The sequence below is a fragment of the Pelodiscus sinensis genome, chromosome 17 (assembly GCF_052426305.1).
Source record: "Pelodiscus sinensis isolate ZL-2025 chromosome 17, ASM5242630v1, whole genome shotgun sequence".
NCBI classification, from domain to species: Eukaryota; Metazoa; Chordata; order Testudines; family Trionychidae; genus Pelodiscus; species Pelodiscus sinensis.
This window is the reverse complement of record NC_143068.1, coordinates 9,721,775-9,737,485: the sequence shown is the minus strand read 5'-3', so window position 1 is coordinate 9,737,485 and position 15,711 is coordinate 9,721,775. Positions and strand designations below refer to the sequence as shown.

Genomic DNA, 15,711 nt, shown 5'->3' with positions numbered 1-15,711 from the left:
CTGCCTGGCGGGGGGAGAAGGCAGCTCCATATGCTGCTATTCCCCCTCCCTTCATGGGCTGCAGCTGCAAGGACCGGGAAGCTCATTCTGCGCATGTCCCTCACCTGTAGGCTCCACCCTCCCAGCTCCTATTGGCCAGGAATGGAGGCCAATGGGAGCTGCATGGGGGCAGTGCCTGCAGGAGAGTACAAGGCAGTGCACGGAGCCACCTGCACCACCAAATGGGAGCTGCCCCAGGTAAGTGCCCCAAACCCTAACCACCTGCTCCAGCCCAGAGCTCCCTCCTGCACCCTAACTTCCACCCAGTCCCTGTACCCTCACATCCTTCCCTGGACCCCCTCCTACACCTAACTTCCTTCCTGCCCCGAGCCTTCTCCCACACTCCAGATCCTTTGGCCCCACCCTGGAGTCCCCTCCTGCACCTTAAACCCCTCATCCCCAGCTCCATCCCAGAGCCTACAACCCCAGTTGAAGTCCTCTTCCCCTTGCACACCCAACCCCCTGTCTCAACCCACAGCTTTCTCCCGCACTCTGAATCCCATATTTTGGCTCCACCCTGGAGCCCAGAAGAATTAATCTGGCCCTGAGTCAGATGGGCAGGATGAAATGCACAGAACATTTTAGTTTTGTTCGTGAATTAACAAGGACAGAATGAACCGTTCCCCCTTGCAATGATCAAAGTCTAGTGTTAGAGGCCACAGGGAATGAATGGTGGGGAGGGGGAAGTGCCCACTGAGATCCACTTCATTAAAGTCGTTTGCTTGGCGGCAGGTTGAATGGGTTATGAGGGAGTTGAGATGGGAGAGCCAGTTCAGAGGAGAACAATGTGGCCTCGATCAGTGTTTCTCAACCAGTGGTACAAGTACCCTTAGGGGTACTCGAGAGAAGGTGCAGGGAGTACGTCAACACAACTGGAATTTGGAGAAAACTGAATTTTTGGTTTAAGTTTCACAGCGCTTTATTATTTTTGTACTTTTTACACCTACAAATTTCATCACCCGCCTTGCTACAATTATGTTGTTTAAACAAATGTGTTGCAATGGTAGAAAAAAATGTGCATCTAAAAACTGTAGGTACTGAGGGTACTTAATTTTTTTTTAAGAAGGGGTACTTTATTAAAAAAAAAGGTGGAGAAACACTGGCCTAGATGTACTGTAATGGTCAGGAAAGACATGTGAACCACACCAGCTCCAGAATATTGCTGCAAAACAAACTGAACCACAGATGAGTTGTCCTCCCTGTCTTGCCTCTTCGTCTTAGCTGGCAATTACCGGATTCATTTCCCCCACCCCTTACGGTGCTAGGCATGCATGGGGAAATAACTATTCTGTGCTCTTTCTCCCTGTTTCCTGTTCACAGGGTCCTGCTGGAGTTTCGGGTCCCAAAGGTAACCAGGTGAGCCAAGAGTTGATCTTTCCTTTTCTGGTTATTTTTTCATTTTAGTCTACTAATATGATTGGCGTGTGGCTTGATCACAGCTTATCAACAGCATTACCAGCTTTCCTGCCAATGAACATGAACACGTTATGCGGCAGGCGCAGGCCAATCCTTTTTCCTTCTGATCGCGTTTGTGCACATTGTATATCTTGAAATGCCAGGCCTGGTGTGTCTATCGTCCAGTCACGGTTGTGGCAAGTAAACTGCAAGAACTGTAAACATACAAGTCAGCCTATTGCCTTTGGGGCGCTCCCTCTGGGAATGGTCAGGCAGGGTTTGCCCCCCAAAGATTGACTCTGAAGTGGGTAGGAACATTTAGTCCTTAATAAACTTTTGCTTCCGAATGTGCATGTTCGGATTGCTTCGATTCATGACCTTCCTTTGAATGTGTAACTTACACCAGTGGAGGAATGCGGTTCATCTCTGCAGACAGTGGAATGCACCCCCATCAATGATTTATATGTTATGCTTCCTATCCTCCTTTTATTGCTAAAGGCAGGCAGGCTCAGTCTAAGCTCAACAGGGTCTGTGAAGCTTAAATCTAAAAAAGACTTTAAAGTCCCAATTTTACCATCAACACAATGAGGCTTAGTATCTACTGTAACCGTGCTCAATACACAAGCCACGTGGCAGTGCTGTTCTGAGTGGCATCCGAAACGTGTAGAATACCAACAGGCTGCATATATACTGTCTCACTTCTTACCCGAGTAACTGACGCCATCTGTTGGTTTAAAGGAAAAGGGATTATACAGGCAGTCCCCGGGTTACGTACAAGATAGGGACTGTAGGTTTGTTCTTAAGTTGAATCTGTATGTAAGTCGGAACTGGCATCCAGATTCAGCCGCTGCTGAAACTGATCAGTTTCAACAGGAGCTGAATCTGGACACAAGTTCTGACTTACATACAGATTCAACTTAAGAACCCCAGACATCCCCAAGTCAGCTGCTGCTGAAACTGATCAGCAGCTGATTTCAGGAAGCCCGGGGCAGAGCCCTTGTATTTTATTTCAGAGGCTCATTGTGATCATTGGACCTACACGTTTACCCTAATTGTGAGACTAACTGTGATAAATGGGTGTAAGTTCCTAAGATGTTACAATAACCTTACAACAGATGTTGATGGGGAAAGGCACGACAGAGAAGCTGAATTAATCCAAACAAAAAGGCCTCACGGATTATGTTGAAATGCTTGTAAAACTAGATAGTTTGAGGCCCAAAATTAATACGCCAAAATTTGAGGTGTCATAAATTAGGCAAAATAATTAGGGGATGGATATTCCACCCATCACTTTTGCAGAGGATCTATAAAGAAAGAGAGTTTGGGGAGAAAACTTGGCTAGGGGAGTGAACTTCACCATCATGGCTGACACTCCCACGATCTCTGGGGTCTCTGGACCTTCTTCATCTCAATCCTGAAAGCTGTCCTGACCAAATCAGGCCAAAAAATGGAACCCAAATAACACTGCCACTTCCAGCGGCTCTAGCGAAATCCCAGATACTACGTGAGATTTGAGATCTTGTCTTTCTCTCTTTCCTCCCCACCCACTTGTCCTTTTCCTTCCCCACCTTTTTCTCCTGTTTCCTGCCCCCTCTCCTTTCTCCTTTTATCTCACTGGCGTCTGCCATAGCTGGCCAACACTACATAATTTGCAATACTGCTGTAAGTCTTATCTCCCGAAAGAGGCCACTAAAATCAATGCCCTAAACAGCCCAGTGCTAGTAAGTTTGCCTGATCCAATGTGGCTAATGAAACAGGGTGATGTGCCTGTGTTTTCCAGCAGTGAGACTGCAAGTGAATGTCAACACCAGAGATGGAAACTGTCTTTTCGTAGTTGCTGTTCTTTTCTCTCTTTGTGTGCCTGTCTCTCTGCCTGTCTGTCTTATTTAGTGTTCTTAGGATACAGGATCAGACTTTTAACGACCGCAGCATGAAAGCACCAGCCCATTTCAGCAAACCTTACCCCCCCCCCCAAAAAAAGGATAGTTAATACCATCTTTAATAGCATTTTAAAAAACGGTCACACAAGGGAGCTTTTCCTATCTAAAAAGTCTTGCCAGCTCAGCATAAAGCTTTACTAAGTACTTTACATTTCAGTGCTTTGTTTTTCCTTCTTTTCTGGCTCCTTAATAAAAGGTTAAAATAACATTTAGTGATTTGCTATGCTACTCACCATGTATACCAAATCCCAAATATTTAATGTTAAACCATAACAGGGTCTTATTAACACCTTAACTCTTGAAGCCCATATATTCCAGCTTAATTAATTCAACAATCTGCTTTCAGGAAACATCCTCAGTTAAAAGCTATACATATAATATGATGGGGACTAATTTGGCTACAACTACTTGAGAGAGATCTTGGAGTCATTGTGGATAGTTCTCTGAAAACATCTACTCAGTGTGCAGCATCTGTCAAAAAAGCAAACAATGTTAGGAGTCATTAAAAAAGGGATAGAGAATAAGACGGAAAATATCTTATTGCCTCTATATAAAACCATGATACGCCCACATCTTGAATACTGCATGTAGATGTGGTCGCCACATCTCAAAAAAATAATATTAGCATAGAAAAAGGTTCAGAAAAGGGCAACAAAAATGATTAGGGGTTTGGAATGGGTCCCATAAGAAGAAAGATTAAAAAGACTGGGACTTTTCAGCTTAGAAAAGAGGAGACTGAGGGGGGATATGATAGAGGTCTATAAAAGCATGACTGGTGTGGAAAAAGTGAATGAGGAAAAGTTATTTATGTATTCCCACAATATAAGATCTAGGGGTCACCCAATGAAATTAATAGGCACCAGGTTTAAAACAAACAAAAGGAAGTTTTTTTTCACTCAGCACCTGTGGAACTCCTTGCCAGAGGATGTGGTGAAGGGTAGGACTTTAACAGGGTTCAAAAAAGAGCTAGATAGATTCATAGAGGTTAGGTCCATCAATGACTATTAGCCAGGATGGGTAGGAATGGTGTCCCTAGCTTCTGTTTGTCTGCAAATGGGTGACAGGAGAGGGATCATATGAGGATTACCTGTTGTGTTTCCTCCCTCTGGAGCATCTGGCATTGGCCGCTGTTGGTAGACAGGGTACTGGGCTAGATGGACCATTGATCTGACCCAGTATGGCTATTCCTATGTACTTAAATAAGGAATTTACTCTGATGTACAGATTTAGCATGGAACTATCTTCCTGGGGTGAAGGGTGTTAACTCTAGATACCTGTGAGGATGCTCATCATCGCTGGGACCTTGTCTCCTGTGGATTCAGCCCTTGCTCAAGTCACATAGAAGTACTACATTTTTGCTGTAGTGAGCTTGCTGCAAAGAGCTCCAAGTTCTTGCATAAGGCTGCCTTTTATCAGTGTTGCCACTCACCGCAGCAGAACAGCTATTGTGGCATGTGCCTTAATTTGACCATCTCTGTTTGCCAAGTCCCATTGTGACAGCAAGAGGGCGGTGAATCCTCGGGGGGGGGAGGGGGACTTCAGGGCTCCAAGGACTGGGCCCTGACAGAATCAATCACTCATGGAAAGTGTAGCGCATGTTTGTGAATAACTAGTGCAAACCCACTGGTGAGATTCTCAGGTGTTAACTGTGGTGCATTTTCAGGGCACTGCTGGAGCAGATGGCCTGTCAGGCGACAAAGGAGAACTGGTAGGTGTCGTTTAATCAAAACAGAAGTAACATTAGCCAACATTGGGGGCCCAGAGATTAATGAATCAATGATCATTAAAACCTGAATCAATGACTTAAAATCTCCCACCATGGAATACACAAGGGCTCCAAAGGCTACAGATACACCGTTGACTGCGGAAAAGGAGCTGTGTCCTGTGAAACCAAACCACGTATTCCATTCACTGTGTCCCTTAGCTCTCACCTCGCCACTCTGAAGCAACACTCAACAGCTGGTGTGAGCTTTCCAGACCCAAACCCCAGGCTACAGTTAGTGTTCACTTGGATTCGTTTCTACCCCTCAGGGAGGCCAGGTTCACTGCAAAGTGTGTAAAATCCGACAGCCCCTTCTGTTCCTGGGTCTTTAGGGTGACCACGCCTGCATTCACAGGGAGCTATCACTGCTACGGAGCTAAGTTCAGCCCCCTTATACGAGGGTGATAATCTCCAAAGGAGTCCTGGCTGCTAGCACCAAGGCTGAATTTGGACTGGTGGGTCTAATGATGAATCCCTGTCTATACAGGTGAGGAGGCTTCCCCTCTAGTTTTACTACAGGTTGAGCATCTCTAGTCCAGCACCCTTGGGAGTTGACCGTTGCTGAGCCAGAGAATTTGCCGAACTCTGGGGCACGTCTAGACTGCCCGCGGCTTTCGGTGCGAATTTGCATATCTCTTCCAATCCCGTTTTCGGAAGAGTTTTTTTGGAAAAAAAAAGCAGTCTAGACACGGTTCTTTTGGGGAAAAAAACCCTTTTCGAAAGAACCCTGTACACCTCATTTTTTTTAGGAAAAAGGATTCTTTTGAAAAAAAGGTTTTGTTTTGTTTTTTTTCAAAAGAACCGCATCTAGACAGTGCTGAGTTTTTTTGTTTTGTTTTGTTTTGTTTTTTTGAAAAACTCTTCCAAAAACGGGATTGGAAGAAGATATGCAGATTCACACCAAATTTGCATAGCTTCATTCGAAAGCCGTGGGCAGTCGAGACATGCCCATGAGAAGTCAGTAGTGTCTAGCAGCATTACCAACACTCCAGCGGCTTACTGCTCTCTTAAAAAGCCATTTGGGGTGAATTAAAGCTAAATAACAGCACAGAACACTGAGAGCCAGGACTGGTGGCTGTAAACAAACTTTATGAACCCACAGGAAACTTGGCCATGCCCATGATAAGTGGACATCCAGCTAACGGAAATCATGCCGGACCCTGGCTGTTGTCAGACCAGAGAGTGTCGGACTGGGGAGGTTCAACCTGTAGTAAAAGTGAAGTGACCAAGTGTTCCTCACCAGCGCAGTTGCTGTACCCGACCCTCCAGCTGTGAGCGGAATTGCACTGCTGAGCTGATGGGCCCAGCCTTGCTCTCCAGATCGGCAGGGTGCACAGGGGTTCTCAGCCTTTCTTGACTCTGGATCCATTGGTAAATGTTTATGGCTTGTCAGAACCCAGTAAACAATCGGAGAGTGGAGGTGTTGGGGGTGGTTTCAGTCGGATCCTGCTCCCTAGTAGGGGAGGTTGGATCCTATCTGGCATAAGGGCAGCTCCTGTGGCCTGGGGCTAGCTGGGCTTGACTCTTTGCTCTGGGCATTGCAATCTCCAGGATGGCAGCGCTGCTCAGGCGTGGTCCTGCCCCCAGGACTGGACTAAATTTGAGAGAGTGGAGCTGTGACCTGGCTGATGGGACTCTAGTGCCACTCATCCTATTGGCCTACCCGGATCCCAGTCCTCACAATGGCTGGGCCAAACCTGAGTGGGCATGGTAGCCTAGAGACTGCAGTGCCTGGAGCAGGCAGGTGAGCCCAGCCACGCCTGTGGCATAGGCGCTGCCACATGACCCTTTGAGGCATTCTGCCAACCCAATGTTGGGTCTGACCTAGAAAGGTACCAATGGAATTATCCTCCCTCCTGTCAGTGCCCTTTGGCTTCCGTGGGCAGTGTTGTTATTTACATGGATGTCGAACTCAATCCCTGCTCAGGAATCCCGTTGCATTAGGTGTGGGACACAAAGGTTTAAGGATGTTTCCTTTATTGTTGTTCGGCAAAGAATAAAATACTTCCCCTTTCTCGTAGGGTCCTTTCGGCCCCCCAGGACAGAAGGGAGAGGTGAGTGTCCATTTCAGACCGAGCATCACAGCAACGTTAAGGAACCAAACGCGCTTATTACAGCCCTACGCAGCCTTTGATGTCATTGGGTTATGCAACGTCAAAGGTGGCATTGTCCTTCATTTTGGACTCCACTCCATTACTATAGCTATTATGTGACCCTTTCTTCTGACCACTGTGATTTTTCATGCCCATTCTGGGGCTTGTCTTCAAGGACGACCACCTAAGTTGTGAGTGTAAATCCCACACCTGTCTGTGGGAGTGAAACTCAGCAGTGCAGCACGGGGCCATGTACAAGGAACCCCATCCAGCAGTGCACTTAAGTCCAGGCATAACATTAACCACAGAAGTAATCCCATTGATTCTTGCTGAAAATGCCTAATGTGAAAAACAATTTATTCAAAACTCTTAGCAGGTCGCTTTGTGGCTCCCAGCCCTTCTTAATGAGCCAGAAATTTAGCCATTGGCAGTCTCAGATATGCAGCACTCTCAAGAGGGGATTAATTGCGGTTGCTATAATGGTGACGTGCCAAAAGCCAGGAAGGGTTCGGTCTCCGTGCTTGAAATCTAAGGCTAGTCCACGCTACGGTAGAAAGCAAGCAAGCGTCAACATTGTTGAGTCTGACATGGTTTCCCAGAAGGGTGTCCCGAGAGCCAGGAGGTAAATCTACTACTGTGTGGCCTGTTTACGTCACTGGGATGGTTTGAACACCGTTGCAGCTTGCACTGTTTCCACTACATCATTATAGAGTATGGCCTAAAACATGCCTCTTAAACATGATAGACGTGTAAGCCCATGATGCAAGATGAGGAAGGCACGTGGTCAGCATAACCGTTGTGTCAGTAAGAGAGAAAACAAGGAAGCTGGAAGAAAAGCTTAACGAAGAAACACTATGGAGGTGTAACAATGTGCTAAACCTCCTGTTTCAAGCTGTTTGGTTTTTTCTCCCTCCTTAGTCAGGAAACAGAGGCGAGCTGGGTCCTAAAGGAATACAAGGACCTAACGGGACTGCTGGCATGCAAGGGATTCCAGGTCATCCAGGACCTATGGGCTACCAGGGAGAGCAAGGTATCCCTGGCATCACTGGAAAACCCGGTCCTCCAGTAAGTATCATCTGTTGCTCGAGCACAGTCCTGCACTGAAAAATGGGTGAGTGGGCAGCAGGCAGGACCAGTTTACTACGGACTGGAGTGCAGGCTTGATTCTGTTTAGAATAAATTTACAAGATACGTTTTTGGCCCTTTGTTCACCAATGGACACATTTTATGGCACTTGCTGCAGCAGTTCCTGTGATGAGGATTTTGAAGCAAATTGGGCTAATAGGCTGCCAGGAAAGATCTCCTTTGCTCTAAGTCAGCAAAACCGAGGTCCTCAATGGCAGAAATAAACAAATAATGCCAGTCTCTGGGAGACTGGGTGATTAAGGAATTTGTAATAAGATATGGAACTCGGTAGCTCTAGATCGCTGGTTCAGATCTGAGGCAGGGGAGAAGTAAATGAAATTTTCCATCTCATGGACATTCAGGGTATGTCTGCACTGCAATATAAGCCCAGGATTCGAACTCAGGCTTAAGTCTAAACCCAATTCTGTTTACATACAAATCACATTAATCCTGGGCTCAGACCCAGTGTCTCAGGATTCACAGAGATAGTGGATCCAGCTTGAGTCAAGGTGGGACCCAGGGTACAAGCCCTATTGCTCTGCAATGTAGATGTAGCCCCACTGGACTCATGCTCTGGAAGTCTACCAAAAATACTCCCATGGGTCGATGTCCTTTGGCCTATGGATAGTGAAGTTCTGTGGGCAATCAAGTTTTCCCACATTGCACCATGAACAAAGGGCTAGAATGGCCACATTTTGGGGGAGGGTCCTAGGAGGTCTGGGATATGGGTGAACACAAGCCTCAATCACGCAGTGCAGATTAGGAATGTAATTGTGTAGTCGATTAACCGATTAATCCATAAGCCAAAGCTTATATGTTAATGCTGTAGACTACTCGCATTTCCCCTCCCACCCCCCCACTTGCCAGTAAATTTTTTAGCAGGCTGGCCAGCAGTCTGGTTCAGTCCTAGATTGAAATGGGTCTGGTACCTGCCCCTACTGCGGTTCTACATTTAAAGCCCGGCTCCGTTCCAGCTCACATTGGGTCTGGAAGCTACCTTTATCAGACGTAGCAGCACAGGCTGACTGGCAGCTGGTTCGTGAGGGGAGCTGTTTTTTAAACTGGCTTCTCTCACAGACCAGCTCCTGCCTAGCAGCCTGCACTGCTGCCTCTGATAGAGAGGCAGCAGCCTGGAGTGGCAGGGGGCTCCTCAGAAGTGAGGCTGCTGGCCCCGCCTCTGGGAATATAGAATAGTCGACTAACCGATAAGAATTTTTGAGGTTACTCGACTATTCAATTAACCGATATTTAACATCCCTAGTGCAGATGGTGGAGCCCCAAGTTGAAATCTGAGGTTCAGCAATTCCTAACTTGGGATTACAAATGAGTGTAGACACTTAAGTCCTACGTTAACAAACCTAGGACCTACAAACTCAGGTTTTACTAACCCTGGGCTTAGATTGCAGTGTTCACCATCAGCAGACTGTAAAATGTGTTGGGTGTTCTCAGTCCAGTTCCCAATGGACAAATATCCACACACCACCAAAATGACTTCATAGCTGATATTACTTGGTTGTCTTGGGGTGGCCCCGTCAGATGGGCCAAAGAATGAATAGGGCTGGGAGATTGAAGTACCTGCTTGTCCCTCCAAAGTAAGGTTGAGTCATGTTGAAGTAGTGTTGAAGAAGCATGCTCTGACACTACCTGTGTTGCTCCTGGTCTGTGAATAAATATAAACTGTCTATCTCCAAGGCTGCCAATCCAGCATTGAAGTAACATAAAAATGCATATAAAAGCTCGGCCTGCCTTCTATACATTTATCTTAAGGATAACACTAAATGACGTAAGTCTCAATTGCTAAGGGTTTTCAGAGAGCAATTGGTTCCAGTGTGTTAATATTGGTAACTGGTCAGATCAGAAAAGAAAATGCCTACTGTAGTGGATTTTAACATTTAAACATTATGAGCCAAAGATTAAAGGGACATTTAACCTGGACTTCAGCTTTGCAGGTTCAAATGACTGTGCCCAGAATTGTCATGCAAAATTAGAAGCAAAATTATTTGCACAAACACGAACAAATTAAAGGTTACCAACATTACACCAGCTTCTAATTTTGCACTTCCACCACTGTTATTTATACATGCAAATCAGGTAATTGCACATCTAACTACCAGATGTGCAGAAAACAATTTATTTGTACAAATAAGTGTGCATAGAGAATTTACAAGCACAGAATTAAAACCCGTTTCCAAAAACATGTACCTTTTAAGGATTAGTTTCCGCTCAGTGTGATGTGTTATTAGGGATTACCTGCATTCATTGGGGTTAGATGTGATTTGTGGCATTATGTTTGTTTTCCCAAACTGTGATAGTAATAAGAAGATAAATTAATAGATGTCAACAACTTTAAAATGCAAACCTGTTTCCTGTTAGGTCATTATAATATTACTCACATTAGGTTTTTGTTTATTTTCCTCAAGCTTGAGTTTCACTTTTTAATAAAGGCCAAATAAACAACAAATTAAATACATGACTTGGAACATTAACATCAGAACATTCTTACTAACTTTCAAATCAACTACATAATATTACCAGCCTCATAGGACCTTATGGCAGAAACTATATTCTGAAGAAACTACTCTTTCTTCTTAATCAAAGCTCTTCTGATTTATTTTGCAGCTCTATTAAAAATAAGTTTATTTCAGGGATCAATAGTTTGATGACAATTAACAATAAGATTTTGTGTAATTACAGGGTAAAGAGGCCAGTGAACAACACATAAGAGAACTTTGTGGGGGAATGATAAATGGTGAGTATAACTGGGAGATAACTGAATTTTAATTATTCTCTGCATTAGAATAAAGCTATAATTTATAGTTAGAGCACACTTGTTTCTACTTAGTTTGACAATTATCATAATAATCTGAGTCATTGGGAATTCCATTGCAATGGGACTTATATTAGTAGCCAGTCATTACAAAGTATAGTTTCCATTCAATGAATGGCTCATTGATATAGTTGCTGTTTTATGATGCCAAAGGTCATGGGATTTGAGTCTTGAGAAAGCAATAAAATATTGCTTTGAAGAAATTATTTTATGTTTTTGGAATGTTTTACATCTTGCATGTAATTCAATTTTTATGGCAGAAATGAAAACTAGCCAGTTTTTTTACCCTTTTTCAATTACTTGAGTATTAATTTTCCTTAAAGTTTTCTTCAAAAAATACGTGTTTTTATTTAGTTAAGAAATAACACAAAAGCAGAAAAAATAAGTTTGCAAAGTGTTTAGAGATTTGTGGCAAAAAACACCCCATGAGTCCAGAGGTTTTAGTATAATGCAAAATGTTTTTTGTCATCTTCAGCTCAAGGCATCTCCAGTTCTGGGTTACCAGGACAGATTCTAACTTCAGATGTGCATGTAGCTCCCATGAGGCCAGTCGGTGTTGTATGTGCATCTGAAATAATTCTGCCTGCACTGTACAATTTTTTTATTAGTGGAAATCCAGACCCTATAAACTTCACTTTTGATTGGTTGCAATTGGTGGCAGAAAAAAGTTTTGAAACTTCAGACACAGGTTTAGGGCATAGAACAAAAGAACTTAGTTTTGATTTTGTTATTTTCTTTTTCTCAGAACAAATTGCACAGTTAGCTGCTAATCTGAGAAGGCCTTTAGCGCCTGGACTGATGGGTCGACCTGGCCCAGCTGGTCCCCCAGGTCCACCTGGTGCAATGGGAAGTGTTGGTCATCCTGGTGCTCGTGGTCCACCAGGATATAGAGGGCCGACAGGAGAACTTGGAGATCCTGGTCCCAGAGGTGAGCTTACAATTAATGTGCAAACCTTGCAAATTGGTAACAGTTGCTAAAAGCAAATGCAGCGTTTGAAGATTTCCAGACTCCTAAATGTAAGGTCTCAGAGGGGTAGCCAGGTTAGGCTGTAGCTTTAAAAACAATGAGCAGTCCTGTGGCACCTTAGAGACTAAAAAATACATTCGGTCATGAGGTTTAGTGGGCAGAACCCACTTCATCAGATAAATCAGAGTTTTACCCACAAAAGCTCATGACCTAACATATTTGTTAGACTCCAGGTGCCATTGGACTGTTCATTGTTTCCAAATGTAATGTATAACTCCTCTGTGATATGAGATAAAACATTAGGGGGCAGCACACTAAAGAGCTTGGTTCTGCAGTACAGGCAGTCCCCGACTTACGGGGATCCGACTTGTCGGATCCCTAGATACGAACGAACGGGGTGAGGCAACTCCCGCACATGCGCAGCAGCATTCCCGGGGCTCGCTCACCTGGGTCCTAGGATCCTCCTCCTCCTCGGGCCGGCTCCGACTGGGGTCCCGCAGAGCTGCCGGGCAGAGGAAAAGTGCCTCCCCACGCCCGCTGCCCCCCCCACCCCCACCCCCCTGCCAGCAACAGGCTGCCCCCTCCCCTGAGCAACAGGCTGCCGAACAGACAAAAGCAGCCTCTCCGCCCCTCCTCCTCTCTATACATGCCGGGCTCCGGAGCGCAGCAGCATCCCCGGGGCTCGCTCACCTGGGTCCTAGAATCCACCTCCTCCTCCTCTTCGCCGGCTCCAACTGGCCTCTGCCTGCAGCAGCTGGCCACAGGGACAGGGATCCCGCAGAGCTGCAGGGCAGAGGAAAAGTGCCTCCCCACGCCCGCTGCCCCCCCCCCCGCGGCCTCGCATCCTGCACGCCTCCCCCCTCCCCCCCTGCCAGCAACAGGCTGCCCCCTCCCCTGAGCAACAGGCTGCCGAACAGCAGACAAAAGCAGCCTCTCCGCCCCTCCTCCCCCTATACATGCTGGGCTCCCTGGGCAAACAAAGACTCCACCAAAACAAACAAAGTGCTGGCCTCATTGTGTTAGCAAAAAAAGGACCCTCCTCCTAGAACCCTGGGTGGTGTGTGGAAATAAAGCTATTAGCTCAAAGCATGGTGCAGAGCTGTTTGGTATTTGATGAGTTACTCCTTTAGTCCTGAGTTTGTCACAGGGACAGAAATAGATGTGAAATCTTCTGAACAGGGGAACAGACAGCAAAACAAACATTAGAGGGGAGTTAACCTTTCCCTATGCTATCCAAAACTAAAAAAAATGTTTGGCTAGAGTTTCCCCTACAATATGTACCAGTTCCGACTTACATACAAATTCAACTTAAGAACAAACCTACAGTCCCTATCTTGTACGTAACCCGGGGACTGCCTGTAATTTAACTTTCACCTTTTGGAAGCCACTAGTACATGTTAGTGTTGCCAACTTTCTAATCAGATAAAACAGGAACACCCTTGCACAGCCACTTCTCCAAGAAGAAAGTGATTCAAATATTAGATGGAGCTTGTTGGTAGACAATATTTGTAGTTTTCTGTCTTCTCTTAGAATAAAAAGCTGGTGGGGGTGCAGGAGCAGGGCCAAGGGGGCAGAGTGTGTTGGGGGCTCAGGGCAGCAGTTTGAGGGTCCTGGAGTGAGGTCAGGGGTTGGGGAAGCTGAGGGCACAGGGTTCGGTGTGTGTGGGGATTGAGGTAGGTATATAAAGGGGTAACTGGTTAACTGGTGATGAGGCGGGTCAGATAATTGGTTAAATGTATAGTTTAACCAGTTAACATTTTAAAGGGATTTTACATCCCTAGGCTCAGACAGGAGGTGGGAGTGCAGAAGTCTGGGCAGAGGTTTGGGTGTGGAGGGGGACTCAGGGCACGGGGTGGGAGGTGCAGGACTCGGGACAGGGGCTGGGGGAGGGGAAGCTTACAAGGACCACCCATGCCAGCAGCTCCTCCTAAGAGGCTGGGGTTGTGCTCCTGGGCTAGTAGGTCCTCCTGGGGACCAGGGCTGCAGTCCCTGGACAGTGGCGACCCCCCAGGAGGCTGGGCTGTTGGAGCCAGCCTTGCCCTCCAGCATATCCGGAGGGGGCTGGAGCTCCATGTGCTGGCCCTGGCAGCACCCCCTTTGCAGGAGGTCTGAGGAAGTGGGTCTCAAGGGGAGGAGGGGAGGTAGTCATGGTGCTTTGTGTGCTACCTGTTATTCAAACAGGATGCTCCCATTGTCTGGTTTCTGGACAGAAACTGGCCAATGGGATTGTGCTGGGGGCACAGGTAGCGCCGGAAGCCTTCTCCACCATCCCCTCTGGGCTCACCATTTGGAAAGAGAAGCAGCCCGGCAGCTGCTTTTCTGAGCAGTGTGTGGGTGGGGCAAGACAAGCAGGGAGTTTGCCTAGGGCTCCCCACTATGTCTGCGAGCCGGTTGTGGTGGCTTGGCAGGCCGGATCCAGCCTACAGGCTGTATTTTGCCCAGGCATGATTTAGGAGGAGTTCTTGAACAGATGGACGGACTCACAGAGACAGACACACTCTAAAATAAATTATATATAGAATGGACAATGGTAAAAAGATCTGATTGGCTAATAAGTTACAATAGTGAGAATGTACAATATTAAGATGCAGCAAATTATAATGATATTATAACTTTAAAAAAAATAGTAAATTCCAAGAAATGAAGAAACTGCAAAATGTGCACATCTGAGGCCCAGATCTGGCAACTGAATCCATGCAGGCAGCTTCTTGGCACTAAATTTCACATTACTATTGATGCTGATGGGATTTTCCTTCTCACATATGAGGGTTAAGTTGATTGTTCTCTGTAAATTATTATTTAAATTAACATGTTTACATCATTACAGGTGATACAGGTGAAAGGGGAGACAAAGGAGCCATGGGCTTAGGTATTGATGGGCCTGATGGAGATCAAGGACTTCAAGGTAAGCTGATGCAGTATTTAATATGACAAAAAGTACCCAGATAACAGTAATATGGATACCACCTGTCTATTCAGGAATATGTTTTTGTTTTTAGACAGATCTCCTCCCAGATTGAACTTTTCATACTATAATTAAGCCCATGTATCTTAGAGGCACATTTTTACTGCACCTAAAAATTCAGTAGCAAGAGATAAGGGGAAGATTTTTCCAAGTGACAAATGAGAGTTGGCATTTAACTCCCATTGACTTTCCATTTGCACCTTTGGGACTCAACCCACATGAATCCTATTATTTCATCTTCAACTGATAGCAGGTACAAAACTAGAGGCCAAGCTGAAGATCCTCTAAGACTTTTAGCTGAGATTTTTTCAAAGGACTTTAGGAAATTAAGTGTTCAAATCCCATTAAAATTCAGTAGTGTGTGGACACATAACTCTCTTCAGATTTTGTGAAAATCCCAGCCTTACACATTTTTGAACATCAAGAAAGCAACAACCACTATAGGCTAGAATAAAGGCTGTTATTGGGACTGTGTTGCATGTGGAAAGTCAGTTTTGAAATCATCAGCCTCAGCAAAGTATGGCAGTCCTAAAAATAAGCAGACAGACATATATGTAGGAATAACTATAAACTTATGCTGTCAGCTATACCAGTCTAA

The 15,711-nt window shown here is 45.5% G+C and overlaps 1 protein-coding gene across 1 annotated transcript in view; it reads left to right on the top strand.

Moving 5' to 3' along the window:
• The window catches only part of COL9A3 (collagen type IX alpha 3 chain), an 87,414-nt gene that overhangs the window by 69,328 nt on the left and 2,375 nt on the right, over positions 1-15,711 (top strand). The window contains exons 25-31 of the mRNA XM_075901075.2: positions 1,360-1,395; positions 5,038-5,082; positions 7,158-7,190; positions 8,148-8,294; positions 11,049-11,103; positions 11,927-12,109; positions 14,976-15,053. Of these exons, the coding sequence (XP_075757190.2) occupies positions 1,360-1,395; positions 5,038-5,082; positions 7,158-7,190; positions 8,148-8,294; positions 11,049-11,103; positions 11,927-12,109; positions 14,976-15,053 (577 nt within the window). The remainder of the gene's footprint in view (positions 1-1,359; positions 1,396-5,037; positions 5,083-7,157; positions 7,191-8,147; positions 8,295-11,048; positions 11,104-11,926; positions 12,110-14,975; positions 15,054-15,711) is intronic.